Consider the following 26527-nt stretch of genomic DNA (forward strand, 5'->3'; position numbering starts at 1 on the left):
GATGCTTGTATTGTTGCCACGTTGACCCAATGGACCCATCATGTTAACTTATGAAAGGTAAATATGCAAGAAAACTCCTAGAGTGTTGTCTCGACTCATTCTCGCACCCTTGTCTTCTTCCACGCATAGAATGTTGGGAGGCGACAATATGAAGACCATCAGTGGAATGATGGCTTGAGCTCAAGCGAGGCGAGTAGACCGGACATCTCGGCCTCACCCAACAGTAGAAGAATGACATGTCGCACAACGTCCATTTGCTACCCACCTGTGGTTGCTGCCGGGGCTGCGTCACTCTCGTCAACCTTTGCGTTAACTTCACGGTTTCCGCGCACTCCTCTGCGTCTTCCGGCAGCGGCGACAATTCCCCACCCATGGCCATGCTCGTGCGCAAACAACAACTTGCACGACCAACTCTATGACAAGGGTGTCGGGGCTACGATGATGTCGTGAGAGAGAGAGGGTGGGTGGGTGGGATGACGTCCTCCATCCAGATTGGCTTGGGATCTCTCCGGCAGCTGCGCCAAGGGATAGGGATGCCGTCCTTCATGCCGACTGGCTCAGGGTCTCCCGGGCGGTCGCGCCAAGCCTCCCAGTGAGGCTGCCCTGCAGCTCATAGCCACACAGGCGATGGACATTTAGATTGTAACACACACTGCAACTGGAATCATATGGACCACATTTGGGGAAGTAAGCACATATAAAGGGCTCATTTGAAAAAATGCACCATAGATGCTGGCCATGCAAGCTTAGGACTGGAGATGAACAAACTTACACAGGGGACCCAAATTTGCAATTTTAAAGTTGTAGGACTAAAATGGCACAGCTCTTATAGTTTTAGAATCCAAAACTGCAGTTTCAAACTAATAGGACTAAATTGACACATCTCTGATAATTTTAGGACCCAAAACTAAGTTATAGGATTAAACTGACACAATAGTTTTAGGATTTGTGATGTATTTTCTTATCTTATAATCTTATAAATATAAAAAGACCCAAAGGGGCATATCCAATTAATTTCGGTCATCCAATTATGTCAATCCAACGACCTAAATTGCTTTAATGTCGAGCGCTCAACACGTTTAGCGTGTAGTTAATTTCATACCAAATATAACGATGATCACAGAAATAATATCCTACATAATATCCGCATACACTTAATATACTTTAATTGCACGTACACATTGACTGCTTCTTAACAAAATCCTGAGTCCAAACCACGTGCCATGTGGACGAGGCGGCAAAACGACACACACCTATCTCGTGAGTCGTGACCGGCACCTCCGCCCGCAGCCGAGCCAACGATTGGCCCCGGCCCACCGCCGCACCGGGAAGCAAAATTTAGGCCACCCAAACCCGGGAGGAAAACCCATCCATTCCCGTTCAAACCCAGCTCACCTTCCTCCCCCCTTCCCACCCGCCGCCGGCGCCACCGCCGCCCCGGGACGAACGATGCTGCTGGTCAGCCAGGCTGCCAACGGCTCCCTCTCCGCGCGGCGGCTGCCCTCCAAGCCGCTCGCCAGCCGCCGCGGCGCCAACCCCTACCCTCTCTTCGCCGGCCCGCGCGTCGCGCGCCGCCGCCTCGTGCTCTCCGGCGCCGCCGACGCGCGGGACGCGCCCCGCCGCGCCTCCGCCTCGCCTCCCGCCCACGCGGCCGCGGGCGAGGGCCCCTCCGGCTCCCCCGCCGCCGCCGAGGACCCCGTCCTCCTCGGCGTCAGCGACGACCGCGTGCCCCTCGAGGGCGTCATCCAGGTCGAGAAGCCCGGCCAGGCCGACGCCCAGTCCAAGCTCGTCTCCTACGCGTAATCCCCGCACCCCCGGCGCGCCATTCCCCTTTTGTATTTATGTTCGTCTTCGATTCGCACGTTCGGTTCGTTCGCTGATCCCTTGCGTTCGCAGGAAGATAGGGCTTCTGGCCGGAGGGGATCTGCTTTGCCTGCTGGTCTTCTCCGCGATTGGGAGGCTCAGCCATGGCCTGCCCGTGCTTGACGTCGAGACGTTCAAGACGGCCGACCCGTTCATTGCTGGTCAGAGAAACGTGTCCACCCCTGCTTCTTTTTTCCTCTGCTGTTCTTCTGTTGGACGAAGGGGTTGCTAACTGAATCGGGTCTTCTGCAGGTTGGTTGCTTAGCGCCTACCTCCTTGGCGGATTTGGTGATGATGCCAAAGGAAGCAATGGTGTTGGGAATGCTGTAACTGTTGCGGCCAAATCCTGGGCTGTTGGGATACCGGTAATTTGTCTCCTATCAGCACTTGTACTCAAAACCCAAACAAGACCTTAATTTTATAATTAGAACGGCAATAAATCCACTGATTTCGTAATGCGTATTTATAGATTGTGAGTTCATGTTATGAACATTGTAGAGTGTATACCCATTTGCTTAACAGATAATCAGCCGTTGCCTGTTAGCCCGGTTCCATCAAGCTATCCATGTCCATTCTGCTGAGCATGTGTTCTATCGTGAATCCTTCGTAGTTCATTGTGTCTGATATGTTGTATTGTACCCGGCCTTTATCAATACATCTATTGGATGCATACGTCAATTTTTAACAAGGAATAGGGGAAAACCACCCCTTGTCGGCAAAGATAGCATACTGTTTTGGTTCCGTGGCTTTTGAAGGCAAGTTAGGGAGACAGTTTAAACATAATATATGAGAAAGCCTGTATTATCAGTTTCAGCAATGAAATTGGGGGGTACCCCTTAATTCGAGAAAAAAACTATATGAGAAAAGTTGAAGAGGATGGATTCATCTTAGAGAAAGGGCACAAGCAAAAAGTAGAATGGAATTTTTCCCAATAACCTAAAAAATTCCCTGTTTTTTTAGCTGTAATGTAATGTAGAGAGGCTCCTGCAGTCATGTATTAATCAAAGGTAAAATAAGGTTACATGATATGTAGTACAAGGTACAGGGTCTTTGACCCTAATCCATAAGGACTACACTTATGTCAGGGAACAAGAGTTCTAGGTAGTTTGCTCAAGAGTGCAAATCTTGCTTGAATCTAGACAGCCAGGACCTATGTGAATATGGAATCCTTTGGAAATCATATTGTTTCTTTCACATTTGACTCAAAATTTGAAGTATATATAGTCAGATAAGCTTGTTACACATTTGACTACCTTTTAGTAGCCCAATGAAGATGCATTGCTTTACAAATTTTTTATTGGCGCTACCAAATAGACAAATACATCGCCTTACTAAACAAACTAAGAATCTTCTCCATGGCTCTATCGACCGAGTGATGTGTCCAAACCTCTAAAATTGATTGTTGCCTTTCCTATCCTGTGGCAGTGATGATGTAAAAAAAAACCTAGTCAAAATTTTATGGTTCTGCAATCATGGGGAAGCAAATGCTGGCATTCTTTTGTGCTTGCGTACTTGATACATGCCTCACCTCAATAATGTCTTGTGGATATAAAGATGGTGTTCTGTTCTGTGTTTAACTTGTGCAATTTACTGCTATGTCTTATGGTTTATCTGTTGTGCTAGTTTCTTTTTATGCCAATATTTTTTGGGGGATAGTAATACCTGAAGCACAACACGACAGGTCTTGTATTTATGAGATTATAACTAAAGAAACAAGCAACGATGATGGCATGACGTGCATTGAGTATCTGTGGTTTTTGACATGCATGCTGTGGTGTTAAGTCTACGATTTCTATTTGTTTGGATCACTTTATAGGATTTTAGACATTTATGCCAATTTATTGCTCAAGATGTAGGCTATGCTAGGAGATTATTTGTTTCAGAGTGTTGAACCATACATAATTTTGTTAGATTTCCATGAACAAGACTACGAAATTCAGGAAATTTTACACAAACATAATCGAGCTTGGTCAGTCTTCTGAAGCTGGAGAGCCGTTGTTAACTTGCATAAGTCTGCACTTGCATCTATGTGTGTTCTGAACTCTCTAAAAACATGTTCATAATCATGTTTCTTATTATGTGATTGTTCCCACTCTTGTTTGTTTGATGCCTTCATTAGCATAGAAGCATCTGATGATGATGTGTCTGCTGGTTTTCGATGTCTGGTACTGACTTCAATGTGCTATCTCCTTTCAGTTGGGAATTGCCATTCGTTCAGTGACCGCTGGTCATATTCCACAAATTCCTTTCGTCTTTGTGGCCATGGGAAGTACCGGGGTCTTGTTGACTGCATGGCGTGCTCTGATTTCCCAAGTTCTTTCTGCTGGACAGAGCAAGAAGGATGATGTATACAGAAAGGGAAATCCTTTTGAGCTTTTCGAGGTTAGAAGTTTTTTTATATTTTAAACCATTACCACAGCATCGTTGATTTCATTCAGATGTTTCCATCGAAGGCCATTTTGGCTCAAAATTTTCTCTGAAATGTATCCTAGTACAATTGATTAGTCTATTAATAAACATGTCCTAACATATGCTTCCTTCTCTTTTGGCACATTTTTTCAATTGATTGTAGCTAGTTTGTCCGAAAAATGATATTCTAGGTCTTTGTTTGCTGTTTTGCAAATATTTACACATAGAGCAACACTTCATCCTTTCTGAGGTTACTCCTTTATCTCTGATGATTGCAAACAACATGGAAATGTTTTTCATTATTTCATACGGCAGGTTCTGTTGTAACTTTTTCGGTATAATTTGGCATTTTTTTCCCAATTGATAAACTTGTCATGGAAGGAGAAGCTCATCTTTGTAACAAGGTCGAAAAGCTCTTAAAACAAATGCAATGATGAAGATTGAATTATATTGCTTATTTTCTAGTAGAAACTTTGCTCTGTGCAAAGGCTTTGTGCTTCTTGGTTCCCATCCAAAGTCATCTTCGTTTCTACTGCGAATTGTTATCTTTCAAGCACTGACAATGGCCGGCTTTTACTTATGCCAACTTACTTCCTTTATCCTTGCAGTTGCTCACATCGCTGGTGCGGAGGTGGTGAGATCTTAAGCTCAAAAAAGCAAGGATTACCACCAACCTTGTGTAAGTACAATTTTGAAGGCCATAGTCGGATCATATGCAGAAACTGCTTGACAGGTTCGCAGACAGAGGCAATGCACCCGCATACTAATATTAAGAAGATGTAGCTGATTAATCACTTGTATTACTGTATGCAGACTGACTCAATCATTCTAATACTAATGAATAAACTGTGCCCGCTTGATCATGATTTTTTCTGTTTCTTCCTACTTTATGCACAAACGATTGCTGCTTCGCTTACAGATGCAATTGCCTGTTTTGCACCGAGTACACCAATGTTCCCTCGCTAACAAAGAGCAGACAAATGCTATGGATTCAGAGTAACGGTACATTTTTATCCCCTTGTCATCACCAGGAAACATCTCAAAAATGAGTGGAGAACAATATGATTTTTTGCAGTACAGCTGCAGGGAGCATGGGGGGAAAGAGAGGAGATTTTAGGGTGCAAATTGTAGTGGTTAGTTAGTGAAGTGCTAACGGTATCACTGACAAGAACTGGAGGTGAGACGCAGAAGGCCTGATCCCTACTACTTCTACGCTACTAGGATCACTGACGGCTCAGCCAGCCAAGCAGGTCTAGTCTAGATGCCGCCCCTGAAGAAGGGCTCGCCGAGGAAGGAGCTGGAGTAGGTGCCGCCGCCGTTGGGGAAGAGCGTGAGGAGGCAGACGACGGCGAGCACGAAGCCCCACGCGTAGCGCTCGCTCCCCAGCGGCGTGATCTCGTCCTGCGCCGGGATCTCCTCCCCGCCGCGGATGAAGGTGGCGAAGAGCCCCCACGCCAGGCACAGCACGCTGCCGCCGACGGCGCCCGCCCCCAGCAGCAGCGACGTGCCGAACGACAGCAGCGCCGCCGTGCGCCGCCCGAACAGCGCCTGCGCGACCCGGCCGCCCTCCAGCCGCCCGACCGGCAGCAGGTTCAGCGACGTCACCACGATCCCCAGCAGCCCCGCGAACGCCAGCGGGTCCACCGGCACGCCCACGCCCTCCACCGCGTTCGGCAGCACGTTCCCCAGCTCGTCCGCGTACGGCCCGATCACCTGCTGCACGAACGACAGCAGCGGGTTGTTGTAGAAGAACTCCGGCCGGATGAACCTGCCAGTCCGCCGCGCGCGAAACGTCGTCAGAGCTCTGGCTGGGGTTAACAATGGCGAGATCGATGTGTGTGTGGTGGTGCTGCTGCTACTTACAGGGCGTTCTCGCCGCCGTTGAAGCTGCCGTCGGCGATGAAGGCCGAGACGGCCAGCACCACCGACGTCAGGTACGCGCTGGCCGTGCGGGCCACGGGGATGTCGAACAGGGCCTTCTTGCTCGGCAGCAGCGACTCGTAGTTGTTCATCACACCCAGGCACCCCGTCCAGTTCGACGGCACCAGGAACGATGGGCTCAGCTTCACCCCGTACCTCGCCGCCGTCAACCTCGTCGCGATCTGCCATGAAATTGTTGTTCCCAAGACCATTATTACAAGGACGAGCATACATGCAAGAAAAGCTTAACGGAAATGATAAAGCTTAATTAGCAGGTGCAGTACCTCTGACACGCCGAGGATGGAGAGGAAGCCTCCGAAGAGGGGGAGGACGTCGGAGACGTAGTCGTCGAAGGACGCGCCAGGCTTGAGGAAGAAGCCGCTCATGAGAGCTATGGTCCCGAAGGTCGTGACGGCCAAGGCCACGGCGCTCAGGTAGCCCCACGGCGTGCTCAGCTTGGTCACCTCCAGCTGCAGCTCAATCTCTGCTTTCGGCTGCACCATGCAGACCTGCTTGGTGATGTCGTCGTTCCTCTCCTCCATGAACCACAGGGTGACCTCTGTCCCTGCCGCCTCGGCGATCTTCTTCTCCAGCTTCGGCCTCACCTCCTCGATGGGCTTCCTCAGGTTGCCGATGAAGATGCCACCGTCGCCGAACCTCCGCACGTCCACCGCGAAGAACGTGTCGTACCCGAAGCAGCTCTTGAGCTGCACCATTAATTCGAGCACCCAGATTTCAACAAATCTTCACGAAAATTTTCCCATGATTGAACTGTGAATACCAACTAGCAGTACAAGCGATGATCGTTGAGGTTAATGAATAGATTACCTTGTTGAGGTCGAGCGCCTTGAAGGTCTGCTCGGCCTCCTCCAGCCTCTGCTTCTCCCGTTCCAGCGTGCCCTTGATGAACCCACGGAGCAGGCCGCCGACCGGGCTGGCGTCGGGCTCGCGGTCGAGCTCCCGGAGCTTCCGGTCGGCGCGCTTCTTCTCGAGCTTGATGGCGGCCTCGATGGACGGGTTGCCCATGAACTTCTTGAACTCCTCGTCCGACCTCCAGTCCACCTCCTGCTGCTCATCCCTGCTCTTCTTCTCGCTGTCCTCGCCATCACCTCCTTCCTGATGATCTCCTCCCCCTCCTCCGGCATGATGCGACGACACCTTCTTCGCCTCCTCAACCTTTTGCTCGTCAGGAGCAACGGCAGTGGAGGAGACCGGCCGGTTCTCCGTCGCCTGATTTTGCTCCCGCAGCGAGCACCTGAATAGGGAGCTTCTCCTGAGAGGCCTGAGAGGTGGCCTGTGATGGTTCTTGCAGAAGCTTCTTGGTAAGGTTGCTCTCCCACCAGTGCTGCTGATGCTGCTACACACGATAGTTGCAACGAGCGAAGTGGAAGCCATTACTGGTGGCGAGCTGCTGTGAAGCTCGATTGATGGTGCCTGCTGCCTGTTCGATCTGGTGCTTTGATTTTGGTGTGGAGATCCTGGGAGCTCATGGGGGGAGCTTAAAATGGTTCGGAAGGAGCAGGAAGGCGAGCGTTCTAGAAGGCTGGAGAATGCGCCGGGAGGAGTCGTGAAGAATGCGACGGCCGGAGCAGCAGATGTGATCGAGTAGTGGCGGGTGGCGACGAAGGAGGTGAAGGCCCCGGCTTATCCAATTGGTCAAGAGAAATGTACACTTGGCGGCAGCTCGGCTTGCTAGAGCTTCTAGCGTGGGCCCTGCCTCGAAAGTCTTTGGTAACTTGCTTTCCGTACACTCACATTTGGGCCAAATTCGAACATTTTAACTAGTACTCCATCCATTTCAAAATAAGCGTCTTTGATTTAGTACTATCTCCGTCTTATTTGTCGCTTAAACGGATGTATCTAGCACTGAAGCACATCTGGATATATCCATTTCAGTGACAACTAATTCCGGATGATGGTACTAGTACAACTTCGACTAAAGTTGTAGTTAATCAAATCAAAGACACTAAAGTTGTACTAAATTAAAGACACTAAATTTGTATTGGTAGTTTTTTTTTGCGGGGTGTAGTAGTAGTCATTTTGACATTAGAAATTGTTTGCTATCATTTTGACATGCCGGAGAATTTTTTTAGATCATTAGTTTGTAATGAAAAATATTTGAATATTTTTTATATTTAAAGATGCTTGATTTAGGACGAACTATAACTTTAAGTATTTTGCAAAGGAGGCAGTGTTCATGTAACAAGATTAATTGTTTATATATGCATGAGGGAGTGTACAGTAACATGGCTCGCTAAAATCTACATACATGAGAATATAGGATTTGCAGAGCTTATACAACTGAACATGTATGTTTTCAAGTCCAAGAAAATATACTCCTTTTGTTTGCAATTATAAGATGTTGACTTTCGCTTCTTTTACGCGTGACTTTGACTATAATTTTGTTTAGATATATTTTTTCTGAAATGTTTTTTTGTTTAAAAGTAATATTAGATTTAGATTAAGTCTCTTTTAAGTGTTGTGTGTGTATCTACTGTGGCGGCGTTTTGATGTCGCGTGGAATAGAAGTCCAATAGTTTGATCACCATCTTGGTTTGGTTCTCTGACAACACCACAAACCCTGTCGTATTCTCGTCATATAGGCATGGTGGATTGTCATCCAATGTGTGGCGTTGGTGACGATGATGCTGGGTTCGTGTCTATTTTGTCCAATGGTTCTATAGTGGGTGACAAAGTAGTGATTCAGTAGCCTGACCTACTAGATATCTTTGTTTTTGTTTGAAAAACTAACTAGTGAATGATCATTCATTACAAACTTAACGACAAACCATTTGGCGGCCATAGGGTCTAGGAGTCGACATTGTCTAACTTGGACTCTTGAAGGTACCCGCCTACTTGGGAGGTTTCCTCCTTCGTAGCTACGCCCAGTTGCCGGCTGTGGGCACCCGGGGAGGCATTCTCATGCTTTGGGATGGTTCCGTCATTGACATCAATGACACTGTGGTATTGGAATTCTGTCTCTCCGCCTCGGTCACCTTGCGTGAGTCTAGCAACACGTTCAAGGTCACCACCATCTATGGCCCTTCTACCACCTCGAGAAAAGATGATTTCTTTGCTGAATTGATCACTCAAAAGCCTGCATATGGATCCAAGTGGCTGGCCCTAGGTGACTTCGATCAAATCTACCGGGCACGTGACAAGAATAGGCGCAATATTAATAGAGGCCGCAACACCCTTAAATCTTGTGGGCTCAAAGAGATCCACCTCTAGAACCATCGCATCACTTGGAGTAATGAAAGGATAAATCCTACTGTGTGCAAGCTTGACTCTTTTTTCTGTAACACCGAATGGGACATCCACTTCACTCACGTTTTGCATGCCTTGTCTTCGCCTCTCTCCGACCATTGCCCGCTCTTTCTTGCTAATGAATGTGGCCCTAGAAGACTCCAGAGCTTCAAGTTCGAAAATGTTTGGCCCTCCCTTCCGCGATTCAATGAGAATGTGCATAACGCTTGGAATGAGCATACGGTGCACACCGAGCCTTGCCAAGTGTTATTCCACAAACTTCCACAAACTCAGGAAGACTAGTGTCCAGCTTTACGAATGGAGTAGAAGCCTCTTCTCCAAATCCAAACTCCAACTTCATCCTGCTCTTAGGATCATTCTTGAGCTCGATGTGGCCCAAGAATCCCACACCTTAAGCCAGGCCGAGCATGATCTCCGGCCTCAGCTCCAGAAAAGAGTGGTGAGTTTGGCGGTCCTTGAGCGTTCAAGAAAGAAACAATCTACTCACATTGCAAATTTGTAGGAGGGTGATGCCAACACCAAATACTTCCATGGGCACATCAATGCTAGAAGGTGAGAAAACTACATTCCCTGATTGGAGCGTAATAATGGTTGGGTCACCAAGCATGATAGAAAGTAGGAAATCATTCTTGATCACTTCTCAAACATCATTGAAAAGGCAAATGCTAGGAAGAAAGACTTCAATTGGGATCAATTTCATTTTGAGGACTGTGACCTTGGTAAGCTTGATGAGCCCTTCACGATGGAGGAAGTGCATAATGCCATCAAGCAAATGCCCATGACAAGGCCCCTCGACCCGATGGTTTCACCAAAATGTTCTTCAAATCATGTTGGGGAATTATTAAAGATGATGTTATGCAGGTGATCACTACAAAAAAAAATGCACTTACGTGATGATACGTGTTTGTCACAGTAGGTCGCGTTTTCTGTCATGCATGTACATCCATGACAAATTTATGACAGAATCAAGATAGTCATACATGTGCTGTCGTAGAAGTGTTCCATGACATTACCAAAATTATCATCACGAAAGTGTCCACTTCCATGACGATAAATCGCGCGTCACAGAAGTGCTTTCGTCAAGGGTGACTGACACGTGGCATCCACCGTAACGGAACACCGTTAAGCTATTGGGTCGGGTTTTGGATCCGATAACCCGTTAACAGCCCCGACCAATGGGGATTTTCCACGTGTAAAATCATCATTGGCTGGAGGAAACACGTGTCGGCTCGTTGTTGGGATAGATGTCATCCACTCATTGGACAGAAGGCGCCTATGATACGTTGACATGTGGCACGACCCAACAGAGGCCCATTCCTGTGAAAAGGCCGGCCCGTTTGACTTGGTCAAAAGGTGACGTGTCGGCCCATGGAAAGCCTGTTAACGGCCTGTTCGCATATAGCCCATTTACAGCCCGCTAACCCAAGGCCCGTTACGCCCTATCCGAATTAGGCCCAGTAGCATCATCTGGGCCATCCAATATGATTCCAGCCCGTTTTCACTTCTGGCCCATGTATGGCCCATGACGTCTTTCGGCCCATATGAGGCCCTATGTAACTCTTGGCCTATTAACGGCCCGTGGTGAAACTGGCCCGTAATGAGCAGTGTATCACTTTATACCCATTAAGGGCCCGTTATTCAGTTGGGCCATTTCCAGCCCATGTTATCTTTCGGCCTTCTTAGAGCCCATTTATTCTTGGGCTCATTTCGAGCATTCGTTTACTTACGGCCCATTACTGTCATTTTCTGCTTGTGGGCCAAATTCAGCCCGTGGTTACAGTCGGCCCATTTGTGGTCCGTTAATACATTGGGCCGTTTTCATAGCGTCATCAAATATAGCCTATTAACGATGGCCCGTTATGGTCGGTCCATGAACAGACGATTCCAACTCTAGCCCGTTTACGACCATAACGTGGCCTGTTATTGGCCCATGTTTGGCCAATCGATCATACGACCCGTATAAGGCCCATTGATGATACGGCCCGTAGAAGGCCCATTGTTTCTATGGCCCGTAGAAAGCCCAATGTTTCTACGGCCCATAGAAGGCCTACTGTTTCTACGGCCCGTAGAAGGCCCACTGTTTCTACGGCCCGTAGGAGGCCTAGTGTCACTACAGTAAATATTAGCCCATGGTTATTGTGGCCTAGTTTTAAAAAATAGGTTATTGCAGCCACTAGTAAACCACGGAAAAAGAACTGCACTGACTACAAGCAAACAAATAAACAAGACAACAAGGAAATAAATAAGTAAGGAACTTATGCTAGGGTATCACGGCTATTACACATATTACATCCACTGGGCATCAAAGTTCACCACCAGTCCAAATATAGGGAACACAACAGCATATAAATGCCGCAGCAAAACAAGTCCAGAACTGAAACCACTTCAGAAGAGTTCAAGAAACAATATCCTGGGTACCCATAATGTTGGAAAGATGCTTAGCAAGCTTATTAACTTTCTCTTATTTGGCGCTTAAATCCTCCAGCGCTTGCTGTTGCACAAGAAAGTACGCATCTGAATTCTGCAGGGACTTCCTCAGTCCTTCGGCTTCTTGCCGCATCACGGCTGACTGATGCCTTTCAGCTTGTAGCTGAGACTGAAGAAGCCGAAGTGATTCAGGCAGCGAGTTCGAAGAGCTTGTGCCAGTGGTACTGGCCAGTAACTCAAACACTATATCAACGCAGGACTGTGGGGTTTTCTCAATGTCAGATTTCGGGTTCCGACAGACCCTTGAGGTTCGAACACTGGGGTACGCGCAGAGATTATGCCCTCTGCCTACCTGCTCCTCACCGAATCGCTAGGATCTAAACTACGAAAGAATCAGCACAAAGACACAGGGTTTATACTGGTTCGGGCCACCATTGTGGTGTAATACCCTACTCCAGTGTGTGGTGTGGTGGATTGCCGCTTGGGATGATGATGAACAATACAAGGAAGAACAGCCTCGCGAGGGTCTGTTCTTGGCTGGTGCGATGAACTGCTAGGAGGAGTTCAGTCGCCCTATCTCTCTCTCTTTCTATTCTAGATGTATGCCAGATACCAGATCATCATCTACCCTGGGGGTGGCTAGTCCTATTTATAGGCAAAGGCCCTGGGCCTCTTCCCAAATATTGAGCGGGAAGGGCGCCAACAATTGGCCATTTTGAAGGGGAACAGCGGGTACACTTATCCTGACTAAAGTTGGTCCTCGCCTGTCAAAGGCTCTGGTGGTGACGCCGGCTTGGGATCCACGGTGACCTCCGTCCTACCGTTGGACTGGTCTTGGTCTTGTTGCACCGAAATGGATGCCTTTGCTTGATGCTCTCGCCTGCGCTTGCTCCCCTTGCACCAAAGAGGAAAGAAGGACACTGCGCGGGCTGGCGCCCGACTGGCGCCCGACTGGCGCCCTTGGTCGTCATGGCTTGCGTCATGGGCACCTCGCGACGTACCCTGCCTTGAACTCTCCGCCTCCTCGTGAGTCAGCCTGATGAGGCCATGCCTGAGGAAGCTCCTTGTCGTCCGCCCCGCGATGCTTGGCCCCTCGCGAGGGTCTTGAGCTTGTGCTGATGAAGATGGGCTGTGCTGGGCCCCCTTTGAGCCACGCCGCAGGCCGCAGGCACGCAAGTCTGGGGACCCCCGTTCCCAGAACGCCGACAGTAGCCCCCGGGCCCACGGCGCGCCCGGACTTGGCCGAGCAGAGAGGCGAAAGGGCAAGTGCGAAGCGTCGTGGGCCCTAAGAGCTTGCGGTCTTGGGCGCCGCTTGGCGGTTGATTGGACATGGGCGGCACCGTTCCCCATGATGCCTCGACAACTGCACGGATTCGACAACTCCCTGCATGCAAAGCGGGTCATGATTACCTGCAATCGTGGAAGCCGACGGTTGGCCTCCTCTGGCTATAAGTACGGAGCGGCGCGAGCCACTCCAGTTCATCTTCCTCTGCTACTTCTCCTCTTCTTCATCTTCGCCACTGCTCTGCCTTGCCGCCATGGCTCCGATACGCTGGTTCTCCGTGGAAGAGAAAGGGAAGCCCCCCGAGAGGGCCCCGACTCACTTCCGCCAAAGAAGCGGTTGGTCCTCTGCCGTCGAGATGAGGGCGCGCGGCAGGAGGTGTTGAGGCCTTGGTGCGAGCGGCCGCCGCCAGGGTTTCCGCTGCCCTTGTACGCCCACCTTGAGGGCCCTACAGGAGCTGATGCTGAGCGCCATGGACGACGCCGCCGTCGGCGCCGGCGGGTCACGGCGGTGCGCGTTGTCCCTTCGGGAGTTCACGCCGAGGGCTCCTCCCGAGAGTTTGTGCTCCACGCCGCCATGCCTCCTCGATCTTGGATTCGCCTTCCTCCTTCCTTCGCCTTTGAGATCCCGCCTAGGGGGCCTTTCAGGCTCTGGCTGCAGCACGCCGATTGCCAGACTCCTGCGACCGATACGGATGTCGAGGTCGTCGCTCCAGGTAAGGTCTTCATGACCCGGGGCTGGGGCGAGATCGCCCGGGTTTGCAGGACGAGGGGCGCCCTCGTGATCCACCTGGAGTTCGACGGTGCCTCCATGATGTTCTTCAAGGTCTTTGGCGAAGATGGGCGTCGGCTGGAGTGCTGTCCCAGAGGCAGCAGTAGAAGCCCCAGAGCGGCAAGGACCAGGCCTGCCGTCACACGTTCTTCTAGCAGCTCCTCAAGCGGCGTGGGCGCCGGAGGATACAGCGACTCCGCGGAGCTCTTCGCAACTCCAGAGACGAGCAACACATCTATGAGCCCCCGAGCCTACGCCGCTCTCGGAGCAGGACGGGCTCGTTAGGCCGCCATCGTCTCTGGTCTGGATGAGGTTGGCGCCGGTGCCTGGCGGCCCACTGTTGATGATGACGTCTGCCATGATGGTTCCTGTAGTTAGGACTCCTTAGGATATGCGTCTTTTGTCCCTGCGAGGAGCCAGAATACGCCACGCGGGGGCTTGTAAGGTGTCTGTAGCTCCGTTTGTCAATATGATCCTTATCGTGAAGCGGTGCGAGATGCTTATTCCGTCTTAGCTTAGTTTCTTCCTTTCGGACCTTGTGAGGGCTTGATGCTCTGCGCCGACGGGTCCCAGTCCCAAGGCGGCTTCAGCCGTCGCTGGTATGCCAGGTCGCGATGCCGTGGTCAAGGCCAGGAGGTGAGCGGCCCGAGGTCCGGTAAGAGCACCTGAGTCGCGATGCTCAGGAGGTCCCCCTTAGCACTCAAGCAGCCATCATTTGGTGAGAAAGGAGAGCAACGCTGCCAACACGGGATTGCATTAGGTGCGGGGATGGTGATGCGATAGCTAATGTTCTCGTAGGATGACTTATCTTGTGGGTCAGGAAACGCTTCCTGGTGGGGGGCTAGGTCCGTGCCCTGGCTGGTGAGGGGTTGCTTGGTGAGGTCCTCACGTGCTCCTCCCCTCTCGCCTTCGCTCCCCTTTCTGCTCTACGTCCTCGGGTCCCGGCCCTCGAGCTGGTCTCAACCATCGCTGGCATGCCAGGTCGCGATGCCATAGACATGACCAGAGGGTGAGGGCTGGAGGGCCAGTAGGAGCCCTGAGTCGCGATGCTCAGGCACCCCCCTTCAACGTGCAAGTGGTTCGCGCGGGTGAGAGTGAAGAAGACACCGTGAGGGCCTCGCCTGATGATGCTCCTTGGAGGGACCCTGCAGGCTCAACACAAAAGGAACGAGAGTTCGCCATGACAATCGATAGTTAGTCGTTAGCTGCTTTGGAGAGGCGACGAGGCGCAAAAGGCCTCGCGGGGTGCGTTGGGGCACCCGTGAACCAGCACGGGGCTCACGGGGCCCGTCCCCAAGGAGGGTTGCGCCCGACACTGGGCCCTATCTTGGAGTGTGTTCCTGCAAATTTGACTAGATGCCGGTGCTCTACGTCCTCGGGTCCCGGCTCTCGGGATGGTCTCAGCCGTTGCTGGTATTCCAAGTCGCGATGCCGTGGACAAGACTAGAGGGTGAGGGCCGGAGAGCCGATAGGAGCCCCGAGTCGTGATGCTCAGGCACCCCCCCTTTAACGCGCAAGCTAGGTTAGATGTCGAAACTCTACGTCCTCGGGTCCCGGCTCTCGGGCTGGTCTCAGCCGTCGCTGGTATGCCAGGTCGCGATGACGTGGACAAGACCAGAGGGTGAGGGCCGGAGAGCCGGTAGGAACCCTGAGTCGCGATGCTTAGGCACCCCCCTTTAACGCGCAAGCTTTCGACATCCAAGAAGAAAAGGTACCGTGAACAGGCACCAAATAACAAGCATGATGGGTCGAAAGCATGGCCCTAAGATAAATGCAGAAGGGGTACATGCCACTGGGTCTGACCCGAGCGGCTTGGGGATAATCCAGCCCGAGGGGCGCCCCCAGCAGAGTAAGCTAAGAACATGAAATAAAAGGGATACACGCCGCAGGGACGGACCCACGCGGCCTGGGAATATGCGGCCCTGAGGGCGCTCCCAGCTGGAAATGAAACTTGAAAGATGTCACCTGATGATGCTGAAGACGAAGGGGTGTTGATGTAGCAGACTCGGTGGGCCGCGGGAGCCGATCCTCACGAGCCCCAAGGCCCTGGGGCCTCGGGAGGCTCCGGAGGCGCTGGTGGCTCCTCGCGGACCATCTCCATCTCCACCAGGGCTGCGGCACGCCTGACCTCTCGAGCCCCCAGGGTGGCCCTCATGAAGCGCTGGTACGCGGCAGCCGCATTCGGCAAGCCATAAGGCATGCGAACGTAGCTGTGGGGCGGACCCTCGCAGCATCCCACTTGCGAAGGCCAGAGGCGCTCCTGAGACGCGGCTCGGTTGAGCCCTGGTATGTCGATGCAGACGCGCAGCCCACCATCCTCGCCTAGATGGGGGGCCATAGCGGGTAGGCGGCGGCCGCCTCTCATGACTCTTGACTCCTGTAGCTCCTGAATGGCCTTGCTGACAAACTCCTGAGGGTTTGGCCCTCCTTGCCTTGCTCCTTCTTGAGGGAAATGTGCTTCGAAACACGCCTCCACGTGATGCCCAAGCGCCTCCCTCGCGACCTTGGCGAGGTCGGCGGCCCTCCAGGGGAGAGCCCCCGAGCCCTGCCTGAGGGGGGCGCCGGGCGGGCCTCCCTATGCAATAGAAGGAGTCTCCCCCTGAGCAGGCGCGGGCCCTGAGGGGCCTGCCTCCTGAGGGGCTGGGCCGGACGATGTCTTCTTCTTCTTAGGGGCGGCCTCGGGAAGCCTCCTGCTTCCCCGGTCCGGGTCTTCCAGTGACGCGGCCTGGAAGGCTCGCTCCAGGGAGCACACCGCGTCTCTCTCTTCGTAGGGCACAGTGATGACTCCGCCACTTCCTGGCATCTTGAGGACGTTGTAGTCGTGGTGGGTTACGGCCATGAACTTGGCCAGCGCTGGGTACCCGAGGATGGCGTTGTACGGCAGGCGAATGTGGGCGACGTCGAAGTCAATGAGCTCGGTGCGGTAGTTGTCGCGTGCCCCGAAGGTGACAGGGAGGTGAACCTGCCCGATCGGGACCGTGGAGCCGTCGGTGACTCCGGAGAAAGGCTTGGTTGGTTGAAGCTGATTGTAGGGCACTTGGAGATTGTTGAACATTTCCACAGACAGGACGTTGAGCCCTGCCCCGCCATCGATGAGGGTCCTGGTGACTAGCACGTTGCTGATGATTGGGCAACAAAGCATTGGGAGGACTCCAGTTGTAGCCGCGCACTTGAGCTGATCCGCAGAGCTGAACATGATGGCGCATGCCGACCACCTGAGAGGGCGTGTGGCCTCGAGCTTGGGAAGGGATGCATTTACTTGGCGGGCGAACTGCTTGAAGATGCGCTGAGAGGCTGGGGCTTGAGCTCCGCCCAGGATGCAGGCGATCGCGCGTGGCTCCTGGAAGCCCCCAGCCCCCTCGTCCTGATGACGATCCTCGTTTCTTCTTGGCTGCGGCGGCAGCAGAGGGAGACCTGCGTTCCCTTGCGGGCGATCCTCGCGAGGCTGATCCCTCAAGCCTCCCTTGCGAGGTGGGTCCTTCCAGCGATCCTTGCGAGGTTGGTCGCGCCACCCCTGGCGTGGGCCGCGGTCTTCCCAACGTCCTGCGTTCCTTCCTCCTCCCCGGTCGTAACCCCGGTCGTTGCGGTCGGGACATCGGCTGACCCTTCCTTCACGCACGGCCCGGAGCTCTTGGCATTCATTGGTGTTATGGGTGTGGAGGTCGTGGTACACGCAGTACCGACTGCCCTTGGAGGGTTCGGGCTGATCTCTGCCCCGCTTGGTGTCTGGCTCTGCCGTGAGCACGACAGCCCCCTTGTGCTTCACATCCTTGGCTTTGGGCTTCTTCTCTTCTGGGTCTGCGGCAGGCAGCTCGAGGAGGGAGAGGCGCCCCTCCTCAGCCCTGGCGCACTTGGTCGCCAAGTTGAACAGCTCCAAGGAGGTGCACAGGTCTTCACGCATCGCCAACTCCTCCATCATCTTGACGTCGCGCACGCCATCGGAGAAGGCTGAGATGATGTCCTCCTCGGTCACCTTGGGGATCTTGAGGCGCGCGTTGTTGAAGCACTGGATGTACTTCTGCAGGGTTTCCCCTGGCTGCTACTTGATACGGTGCATGTCGCTCACGACGGGTGGCCGGTCGCGAGTACCCTGGAAGTTGGCGATGAAGCGGGTGCGCATCTCGTCCCAGGAGGAGATTGTGCCTGGTGCCAGATTCAGGAGCCAGGTGCGGGCCCCGTCCTTGAGCGCCATGGGAAACCAGTTCGCCATGACCTTCTCGTCTCCGTTGGCGGCCTCGATGCCCAGCTCGTAGAGCTGTAGGAACTCTACAGGGTCAGCTGTGCCGTCGTAGCGGGGAGGCATGTCTGGCTTGAACTTGCCGGGCCACGCGACGCTGCATAGCTCGGGGGTGAAGGCGCGGCAGCCCGCTGTGGCCACAGGAGGCCTTGGGCGACGAAGAGCTTGGTCCTGTGGGTCCCCATGCGCTGCAGCTGGGAGCAGCGCGGGGTCTTGACGTGCCGGAGCAGGGAGCGCTCGAGCGGCTTCTCGAGGGCGTGGGACTTCTTGGCAGCTCTGTTCCTGCCGCGCTGGCGCCTGACGGGGCGGGTTCCGCTCAGGGGCCGCGCGCCTTGGAGCCAGGGCGCCTTCTCGAGGGGGAGGCAGCTGAGGCGCCCCGGGAGCTTCATTGCCCGCGCAGGGCGGGGCGCGGTGCAGTGAGAAGGATGGCGCGGGGGAGCCCCCAGCGGCGCGGACGAGGTCGGCGACTCGGTCGAGCCACTCCTCGTAGACGTCGTCGATTGGGCGATAGCGCAGGAGCTCGTTTGCCGCGATGAGCGCAGCTCGAGCCTCCATGGCCGCGCGGGGCGCGCGAGACGAAGAACCAGCAGGGGTGAGCGAGGGTGTAGCAGTGCGGCCGTCTCGCCTCATGGATGGGTGCTGGGACGATGCTTGCTGCTCGTTCCCCGCCAGGCCGGTGGCGGCGTTGACGGCAGGTGACGGGGAACGACGGGGGCGCCCGCCAACGGGGGCCGTCTGGGCGACGCGGGAAGCGAGGGCGGCACGGCGCTCGGCGCGGGCCCGACGAGCGTCTGACATGGACGCGATGGTCGGAGAAGAACAGGGCGACGGGAGGCGAATTCCGGTGCACCCCTACCTGGCGCGCCAAATGTCGGATTTCGGGTTCCGGCAGACCCTTGAGGTTCGAACACTGGGGTGCGCGCGGAGATTACGCCCTCTGCCTACATGCTCCTCACCGAATCGCTAGGATCTAAACTACGAAAGAATCAGCACAAAGACACAGGGTTTATACTGGTTCGGGCCACCATTGTGGTGTAATACCCTACTCCAGTGTGTGGTGTGGTGGATTGCCGCTTGGGCTGATGATGAACAATACAAGGAAGAATAGCCTCGCGAGAGTCTGTTCTTGGCTGGTGCGATGAAGTGCTAGGAGGAGTTCAGTCGCCCTATCTCTCTCTCTTTCTATTCTAGATGTATGCCAGATACCAGATCATCATCTACCCTGGGGGTGGCTAGTCCTATTTATAGGCAAAGGCCCTGGGCCTCTTCCCAAATATTGAGCGGGAAGGGCGCCAACAATTGGCCATTTTGAAGGGGAACAGCGGGTACACTTATCCTGACTAAAGTTGGTCCTCGCCTGTCAAAGGCTCTGGTGGTGACGCCGGCTTGGGCTCCATGGTGACCTCCATCCTGCCGTTGGACTGGTTTTCGTCTTGTTGCACCAAAATGGATGCCTTTTCTTGATGCTCTCGCCTGTGCTTGCTCCCCTTGCACCAAAGAGGAAAGGAGAACACTGCGCGGGCTGGCGCCCGACTGGCGCCCTTGGTCATCATGGCTTGCGTCATGGGCACCTCGCGAGGTACCCTGCCTTGAACTCTCCGCCTCCTCGTGAGCCAGCCTGATGAGGCTTGACCCCTCGCGAGGGTCTTGAGCTTGTGCTGATGAAGATGGGCTGTGCTGGGCCCCCTTTGAGCCACGTCGCAGGCCGCAGGCAGGCAAGTCTGGGGACCCCCGTTCCCAGAACACCGATACTCACTGTCTACAAGATCGTTTTTATCACCTTTCTTGGAGACCAACAGGGTTGTCTCACTATCTTGAACCTTATCTGCATTACTTTCTCTACCATTGCATAGTGGGGTGCTCTTCTCCAATATTTTGTTTGCATACTACAAGAGAAACAAGCAGACACATCACATGTTTAGCTTGTAGTATACCAAACTCATTTTGGTAAACCGGTTTAGTAGTAAGGTGGACAGGATAACAGCATGAAACAAACATATATCTATGTACTATGGTCACTGTATTGTCCATATCATTCTAGTTTATGTTCCCTAATCAAGATAGAGACACAGTTCAACTCATATATTTTTAAGACACAACAGCATAGACAGAATATAAGTGTGAGAAACTACACAACATTGGCGGCACTTGTAATGTGCATCACATGAGAACATAACTGTTTATACAACTTAAACTGAAATCAACATAGAGCAAGAAGTTAGAACATCAATCCAGTTAAAGAAATAGGTTTAAAACATACCTGTTGCGCCATTGGAGTTTCAATTGGATCCTTCAAATTCGAAAGTAGTTGGTATGAGTAAATACAGTGATGCAACAACAAAGGAGTATGGACCATAGCTACGGAATCTGACCTGAGAACAGTTGCTCTTCTGCTTTAAACGTGGAGTTTGGGTTAGCTGTGGTGGTCTTCGTGCTTTGGGCACTGCAGTAGCTTTACAAACTGCTCGTGTGGGGGTACTCTGTGGTGGACATGGTGCTTTGTCAACTATAAGTGGGTTACTATCCGCTGGGGTTGCGGTTAGATGGGTTGTAGCTGGTTCTCTGCCCAACGGTGTAAGTGTGCAATCTGGAAGAGTCTCGATTATGTGTGGTGGGGCTAGTTTGTGGGCCAGTACAACCATGGTTCTATCTGCATCGACGGGTAGCACTGTCTTTTGTGAAGAACGGGTTTTTGCTCCCTTAGATACTGCCATCACCCCCTCCAATTCAAATGGCTGATAAACAAGAAAAGAAATTGAACGTACAGACATTGTATGATAGACAGATGTGGTAATTCACATATATGTTGTCTAACCAAACAGGACAGCATGACACAATTTCACATATATGATGCCTAACTAAACAGGATAGCATGACACAGTTTCAGATATATGATGGATAACTTAACAGGATATAATGGCATAATTCAACATATGATGAGTACCTAAACAGGATGACATGACAAAACTATATGATGTCTTTCTAAAATAGGTTGGGATGAAATAATTCACATACATGTTGTCTAAGTATACAGGATGGCATGATATAATTGACATAATTGATTCATATACTAAGCAGCTGGCACTCGCATGTATGATCTCTAAACTAAGCAGATAGAATTCAATATTGTGCATATGATGTCTAAACTAAGCAATGCAAGACACCATATGCATCATATGAGAAATATAAACATTGCAACTTAGAGCATACACCTCAGGTGGGATATAGGACTGGTCATCTGTCTCTGAATCCTCCTCTGAGGAGCTCCCTGTAACCATCGAGATATATGCTTCAACAGGTACCATTGCCTGCTCTGAAGACCTTGTTTTCACTCCAGATTTTTCCATAACCGGCTCAAATGGCTGATACACATGAAGAGTAGTTCAATATACACAGATTGTCGACAAATGGAATACGTAATGAAAAAAAAGATGGCATGAGATAATTCACATATATGATGCCTGGCTCCATGGCGGTGCATAATTCACATATATGATAACTGGCTGAAAAACATGGCATTGCATAATTCACATATCTGATATAGAAAGCAAACAGGAGGCATTCACACAAAGCATGTCTAATCTAAGCAGATGGCATGGCAATGCAAGACACCATATGCATGATATGAGCAATATAACCCAGCCAAGTTAGAGCATGCACCTCGGGGGGGGGGGATACGACTGGTCATCTCTCTCTGAATCCTCCTCTGAGGAGCTATCTGTAACCAGCAAGAAATCTGCATCGACAGGTAGCACTGACTGCTCAGAAGACCTTGTTTTCACTCCAGATTTTCCCATGACCGACTCAAATGGCTGATGCACAGGAAGAGTAGATGAATGTATAAACATTGTTGACAAATGGAATACATTATGGAAAAAATATGGCACGATACAATTCACATATACGATGACTGGCTAAACAGGATGGCATTGCATGATTCACGTATATGATGCCTGGCTAAAGAAGATGGCATTGCATAATTCCCATATACTCCCTCCGTTCCTAAATATTTGTCTTTTTAGAGATTTCAAATGGACTACCACATACGGATGTATATAGACATATTTTAGAGTGTAGATTCACTCATTTTGTTCCGTATGTAGTCACTTGTTGAAATCTCTAAAAAGACAAATATTTAGGAATGGTGGGAGTATGATATAGAAACCAAACAGGTGGCATTCACACAAAGCAAATCTAAACTAAGCTGATGACATATAAGATGTATAATGTAAGCAATGCAAGGCGCCATATGCATGATATGACCAACATCAGCATGCCAGGTTAGACCAAACACCTCAGGTGGTAAACAGGCATGGTCGGCTCCTTCTGAATCTCCATCTGAACAGTTATCTTCCTCTGGAATACAATCTGGAAATGCAGGAGAGGGGGGGGCACTTCGCCCACCATGGAGCAGCGTCTGCATGACATTATATTCGCACGCAACGGTCTTCTCTTTTTCTCTACATGTTCAGTACGATTGTGTACAATATCTGACATGCATAATAAAAAAATAGTTAGATTTTGTAAGGCCTAAGGGGTGCATGCAAAAATCAAGACTGATGGTAGCAAACGAGTGGATGGATCCAAAACTAATGATAGCAGGTAGATTATAGCTTCAGTTTAAAAAGATAGACAATGGATCATCTATTGTTTGTTGCCCACCCAACATGAACCACATAGAAGACCCCAGATGAACCAGATAGTAGACAGATACTATTCGTTGCTGGCTCGATATGAGACCCATGGGCAATTCAAAACTCAAGATTGAACGATAAAGTAGCAGGTAATAATAACCGATGTATAACGTAAGCAAACACGAAAGACTGCGACCTCTCTTCCGGAACTGTGTAGTCCTCAGGTTCATCTGCTCAGTCGATGATGGTAATGCAGTTGGCGTGGCTGCCGGCAACGGGGAAGATGATCTGAGGCGGCGAAAGAAAGTCTGCAGGGGGGATCTCTGCTGCAGTGAACGCTTCTGTCGATGGTGCACCTCAGGTGGGGTGGATGACGGCACGGCAGGAGCAGGACATAACACACAGAGTTTTCTTTGACGCCAATCTGAAAATGAAGTAAATCTGTAAGGGCTCCTTAGAATTGGAGGATTCTATAAACGCAGGGACAGGAAAAACACAGGAATAGGATAGGAATGCACGTGCAAAACAGAGCATTTGGAAACATAGGATTTCAGTCAACCTGGGTGTTTGGCTCACATGAATTGGAAGAACAGAGGAATGGAGAAACAAAGTGATGCGACGAGTGTACAACCTCTTTGGCATAGCCTTGTGGACCTCAGCATCATTGGGTTGGACGTGGAGGATGGTGATGATGCTGGTGTGACTGTCGGAGGCGGGGAAGAAGATCCGAGGCCTCTGGAAACGGCGCCGAGGGTACTGCTCCGCTGTGATGGACGGTTCCGTCGTTGGAGCAGCTCCGCTAAGGTGTACGGCGACGAGGCTGAAGCATGACAAGACAGACAACTTTAATCTGAAGTGGGACCCTAATATCATCTGCAATAGATGATGTAAAATACATCACCAAAAAGTGCTAGATGTAAAACGCATCAGCCGCGCCACGGCCGCTCCGACAGATGCTGTAAGTACTGTTCACTCTGAACTTAACTGAAGAAAATGAACTTCACAGTCGAAACTGAATTTTACTGTCGAAACTGATTGAACTAGTAACAGAGCATTGCAATAGATGTTTAGGGCGTTCGAGCACTAGTAGCAGAGAAGCAGTGATCTAAATCAGCAGACGCTCGAGCAGGGAACGCACTAGCAGAGAGCAAGTCGTGCAGTAGCACCGCGAGCGAGTGCTAAAGCAGCAACTCCTGTAGCTGCCGGAGGTCGTGCAGCAGCAGCAGCAGCGCAAGCGAGAGCAAGAGCAGAGCAGCAGCACGAACGAAAGCAGGAGCAGTGCAGCAGCGCGACCGACAGCAAGAACAGAGCCGCAGCGCGAGCGAGAGCCGGAGCAGCTGCAGCTAGTGCCGTTGTGGAAGTCGCCGCCGAGGAAGCAACGACATGGGGGAGAGACGCCGTGGATGATGTGGCCGGCGACGGCGCCGTCGATGGAGACGCCATGTCTGCTCGGTATCGAGCACCGGCAGCCCCGTGAGATCGAATAAAAGATAAAATGCAGCGGTGAGTGCAGAACCTCCTTGGTGGCGCCGAGTTGGCCTCGGCTTCATCGGAGGAATTGGTGAGGGTGCTGCGGTTCCGGTGGGGCAGGTCAAGACGGCGCTGTGGGGATTGAGGTGGCGCGATAGACGAGGCGAACATCGGGGCAGCTCCTTGGAGGTGGAGGACGGGGCGGCTGATCCGGCGGGACGACGAGATCGACAACGGATCCTCATCCGGTGCGGTGGATGAGGGACGGCGAGCTGTTGCGGTGGACGACGTAGTCGGGGAAGAGTCTCCGGCTGGGCGGCGGTCGGGAGGCCGACGGAGGAGCGTGGGGTTTCGCGGGTTTTGGCGGCCTCGGTGTACGAATGGGGGGGGGCGAAGGGGGAGGGGGAGCCAAGCTTAGGGACGCGCTTGTCCGAAATGTAGGGTAAGTTACCAGCGTACCCCCACCGGTTTTGACACCGCGACGTGGAGCTTCATTTCCGGCTGAGGGGTAGAAGGGGGATTTCGCGTGTCTGGGCTGCGGGAGCGATTTCGGATGAGGAGGGAGTTCTCGCGCGCGTCCAAATTTCGGGATAACAAGGCGCGGCGCGGGTTGAAGAAGCGGGAGTTTCAAAGCAGGTGAGACAAAAGATACTCGAGCTTGAAAATTTCGGGATAACAAGGTGCGGATTCCTTGTTCGGCAGAACAAACTTAACGTGTAAAAAAAATCATACAAGACACAAGAGAGTCATGTCCCCTTTTACTATATTGCTATAGATGCCATTGAAAAAACTACAAGAAAAATGTAAAAAAAATCGGGAGAACAAGATTACCCTGCACAGTACCAAATCGATTCGCACTTCCCTCAACAACAACAAAAAACAAATCAATTCCCACCAAAGAAAGAGTAATGTCCCTTTTTATATGATTACAGATGCCATGATCTCGAATTTCAATTTTTGAATCCACGTTATGTTGAATTCGAATATATCATTAGGTGACCTTGCGGTTTATAATTGATGTAGTCGTACATTTTGATCTTCCATCATATATGAACATTTTACTCCACCATGTGAACATATATATTGTCGTCTACCATATGGACTAAATTTGAATCAATTTTCCTTATTTGAATACGATTGTTGTCAAGTTATACAATAATTTAAATATTATCTTGATAACAAAAAGACATGCATATAGCAGTAATCATATTTCACTATGAACTACATGTACCATACGCTCTCCAATTCAAATATCTGTATCCATTTTATGTTGAATTCAAATCATAGTACATTATTGGTCTAGGTAGCGAGATGTTCGGGATAATCTAAACCCTGTTTTCATACGTATAATTTTTGGCTGAATTGGGACAAGTTTTGGTATAAGCCTCTTGCAAAACCGGAGATTCTCTCAACAAGCCTCGTGGTTCCGAGAGGGAACGTGTCACCTTTGTGTGCGAAACGATATACGCTGCCTCCCCCTGATTTTATTTACAGAGGCAACATAGAACTATATGAGTGCCCTGTTAAATTTTGGAATTATTTCGGGTTCATTTGGCCTTTTTATACATTAATTGAGTTTCTGGACTTTTAATGTGCATAATCTAAATATGAATTGCATGCACATGCTCCGGTGCACCAAAGTGGGTTGAAAAATCACATGTGTGTCCTTGGTTGAATTTCTAGGTCCCATGGAAGAAATGAGAATGAAATTCAAACATCTGGGCGTCATGACTCTGCCGAGAACATCGAGAAACTTAGATTTTAAATTCATGTAAATCCAAAACTCGGCTGGAAATCATGAAACTTGGCATGGTGTCATGTCATGGCACTAACATGTTGTGGTAAAAAATTGGGCCGAGTTGGAAGCTCGTGGTTCTAAGAGGGAACGTGCCACCTTTGAGTGTGAAACGATATACGCTGCCCCCCCCCCCCTTGAGTTTCTTAACAAAGGCAACATAGAACTACATTAGTGCCATGTTAAATTTTGGAATTATTCCGGGTTCGTTTGTCATTTTTTATACATTAATTGAGTTTCTGGTCATTTAATGTGCATAAGTCAAATTTGAACTACAAGCACATGCTCTCGTGCACCAAAGTTGGTTGAAAAATCACATTTGTGTCCTCGGGTGAATTTCTAGGTCCCATGCAAGAAATGAGAATAAAATTAAAACATCTGGGCATCGTGGCTCGGCCGAGAACATTGAGAAACTTGGTTTTAAAATTCTTGTAAATCCAAAACACGTCTGA

General features: G+C 51.0%; 2 protein-coding genes across 2 annotated transcripts; one reads left to right on the forward strand and one right to left on the reverse strand.

The window, feature by feature from the left end:
* The first annotated feature begins 1316 nt into the window (after nucleotides 1-1316).
* Nucleotides 1317-5135, forward strand: LOC123090961 (uncharacterized). Its single transcript, XM_044512334.1, has 5 exons — nucleotides 1317-1799; nucleotides 1897-2024; nucleotides 2116-2228; nucleotides 4060-4245; nucleotides 4881-5135. The coding sequence occupies exons 1-5, from the start codon at nucleotides 1450-1452 to the stop codon at nucleotides 4908-4910; spliced, it is 807 nt and encodes a 268-aa protein (XP_044368269.1). The 5' UTR covers nucleotides 1317-1449; the 3' UTR covers nucleotides 4911-5135.
* Nucleotides 5136-5318: 183 nt separating this feature from the next.
* Nucleotides 5319-7770, reverse strand: LOC123090959 (probable zinc metalloprotease EGY3, chloroplastic). Its single transcript, XM_044512333.1, has 4 exons — nucleotides 7021-7770; nucleotides 6477-6899; nucleotides 6136-6374; nucleotides 5319-6040 (listed from the first exon to the last, which is right to left on the reverse strand). The coding sequence occupies exons 1-4, from the start codon at nucleotides 7585-7587 to the stop codon at nucleotides 5530-5532; spliced, it is 1740 nt and encodes a 579-aa protein (XP_044368268.1). The 5' UTR covers nucleotides 7588-7770; the 3' UTR covers nucleotides 5319-5529.
* Nucleotides 7771-26527: the final 18757 nt, after the last annotated feature.

Source organism: Triticum aestivum, chromosome 4B (genome assembly GCF_018294505.1).
Source record: "Triticum aestivum cultivar Chinese Spring chromosome 4B, IWGSC CS RefSeq v2.1, whole genome shotgun sequence".
NCBI lineage: Eukaryota > Viridiplantae > Streptophyta > Magnoliopsida > Poales > Poaceae > Triticum > Triticum aestivum.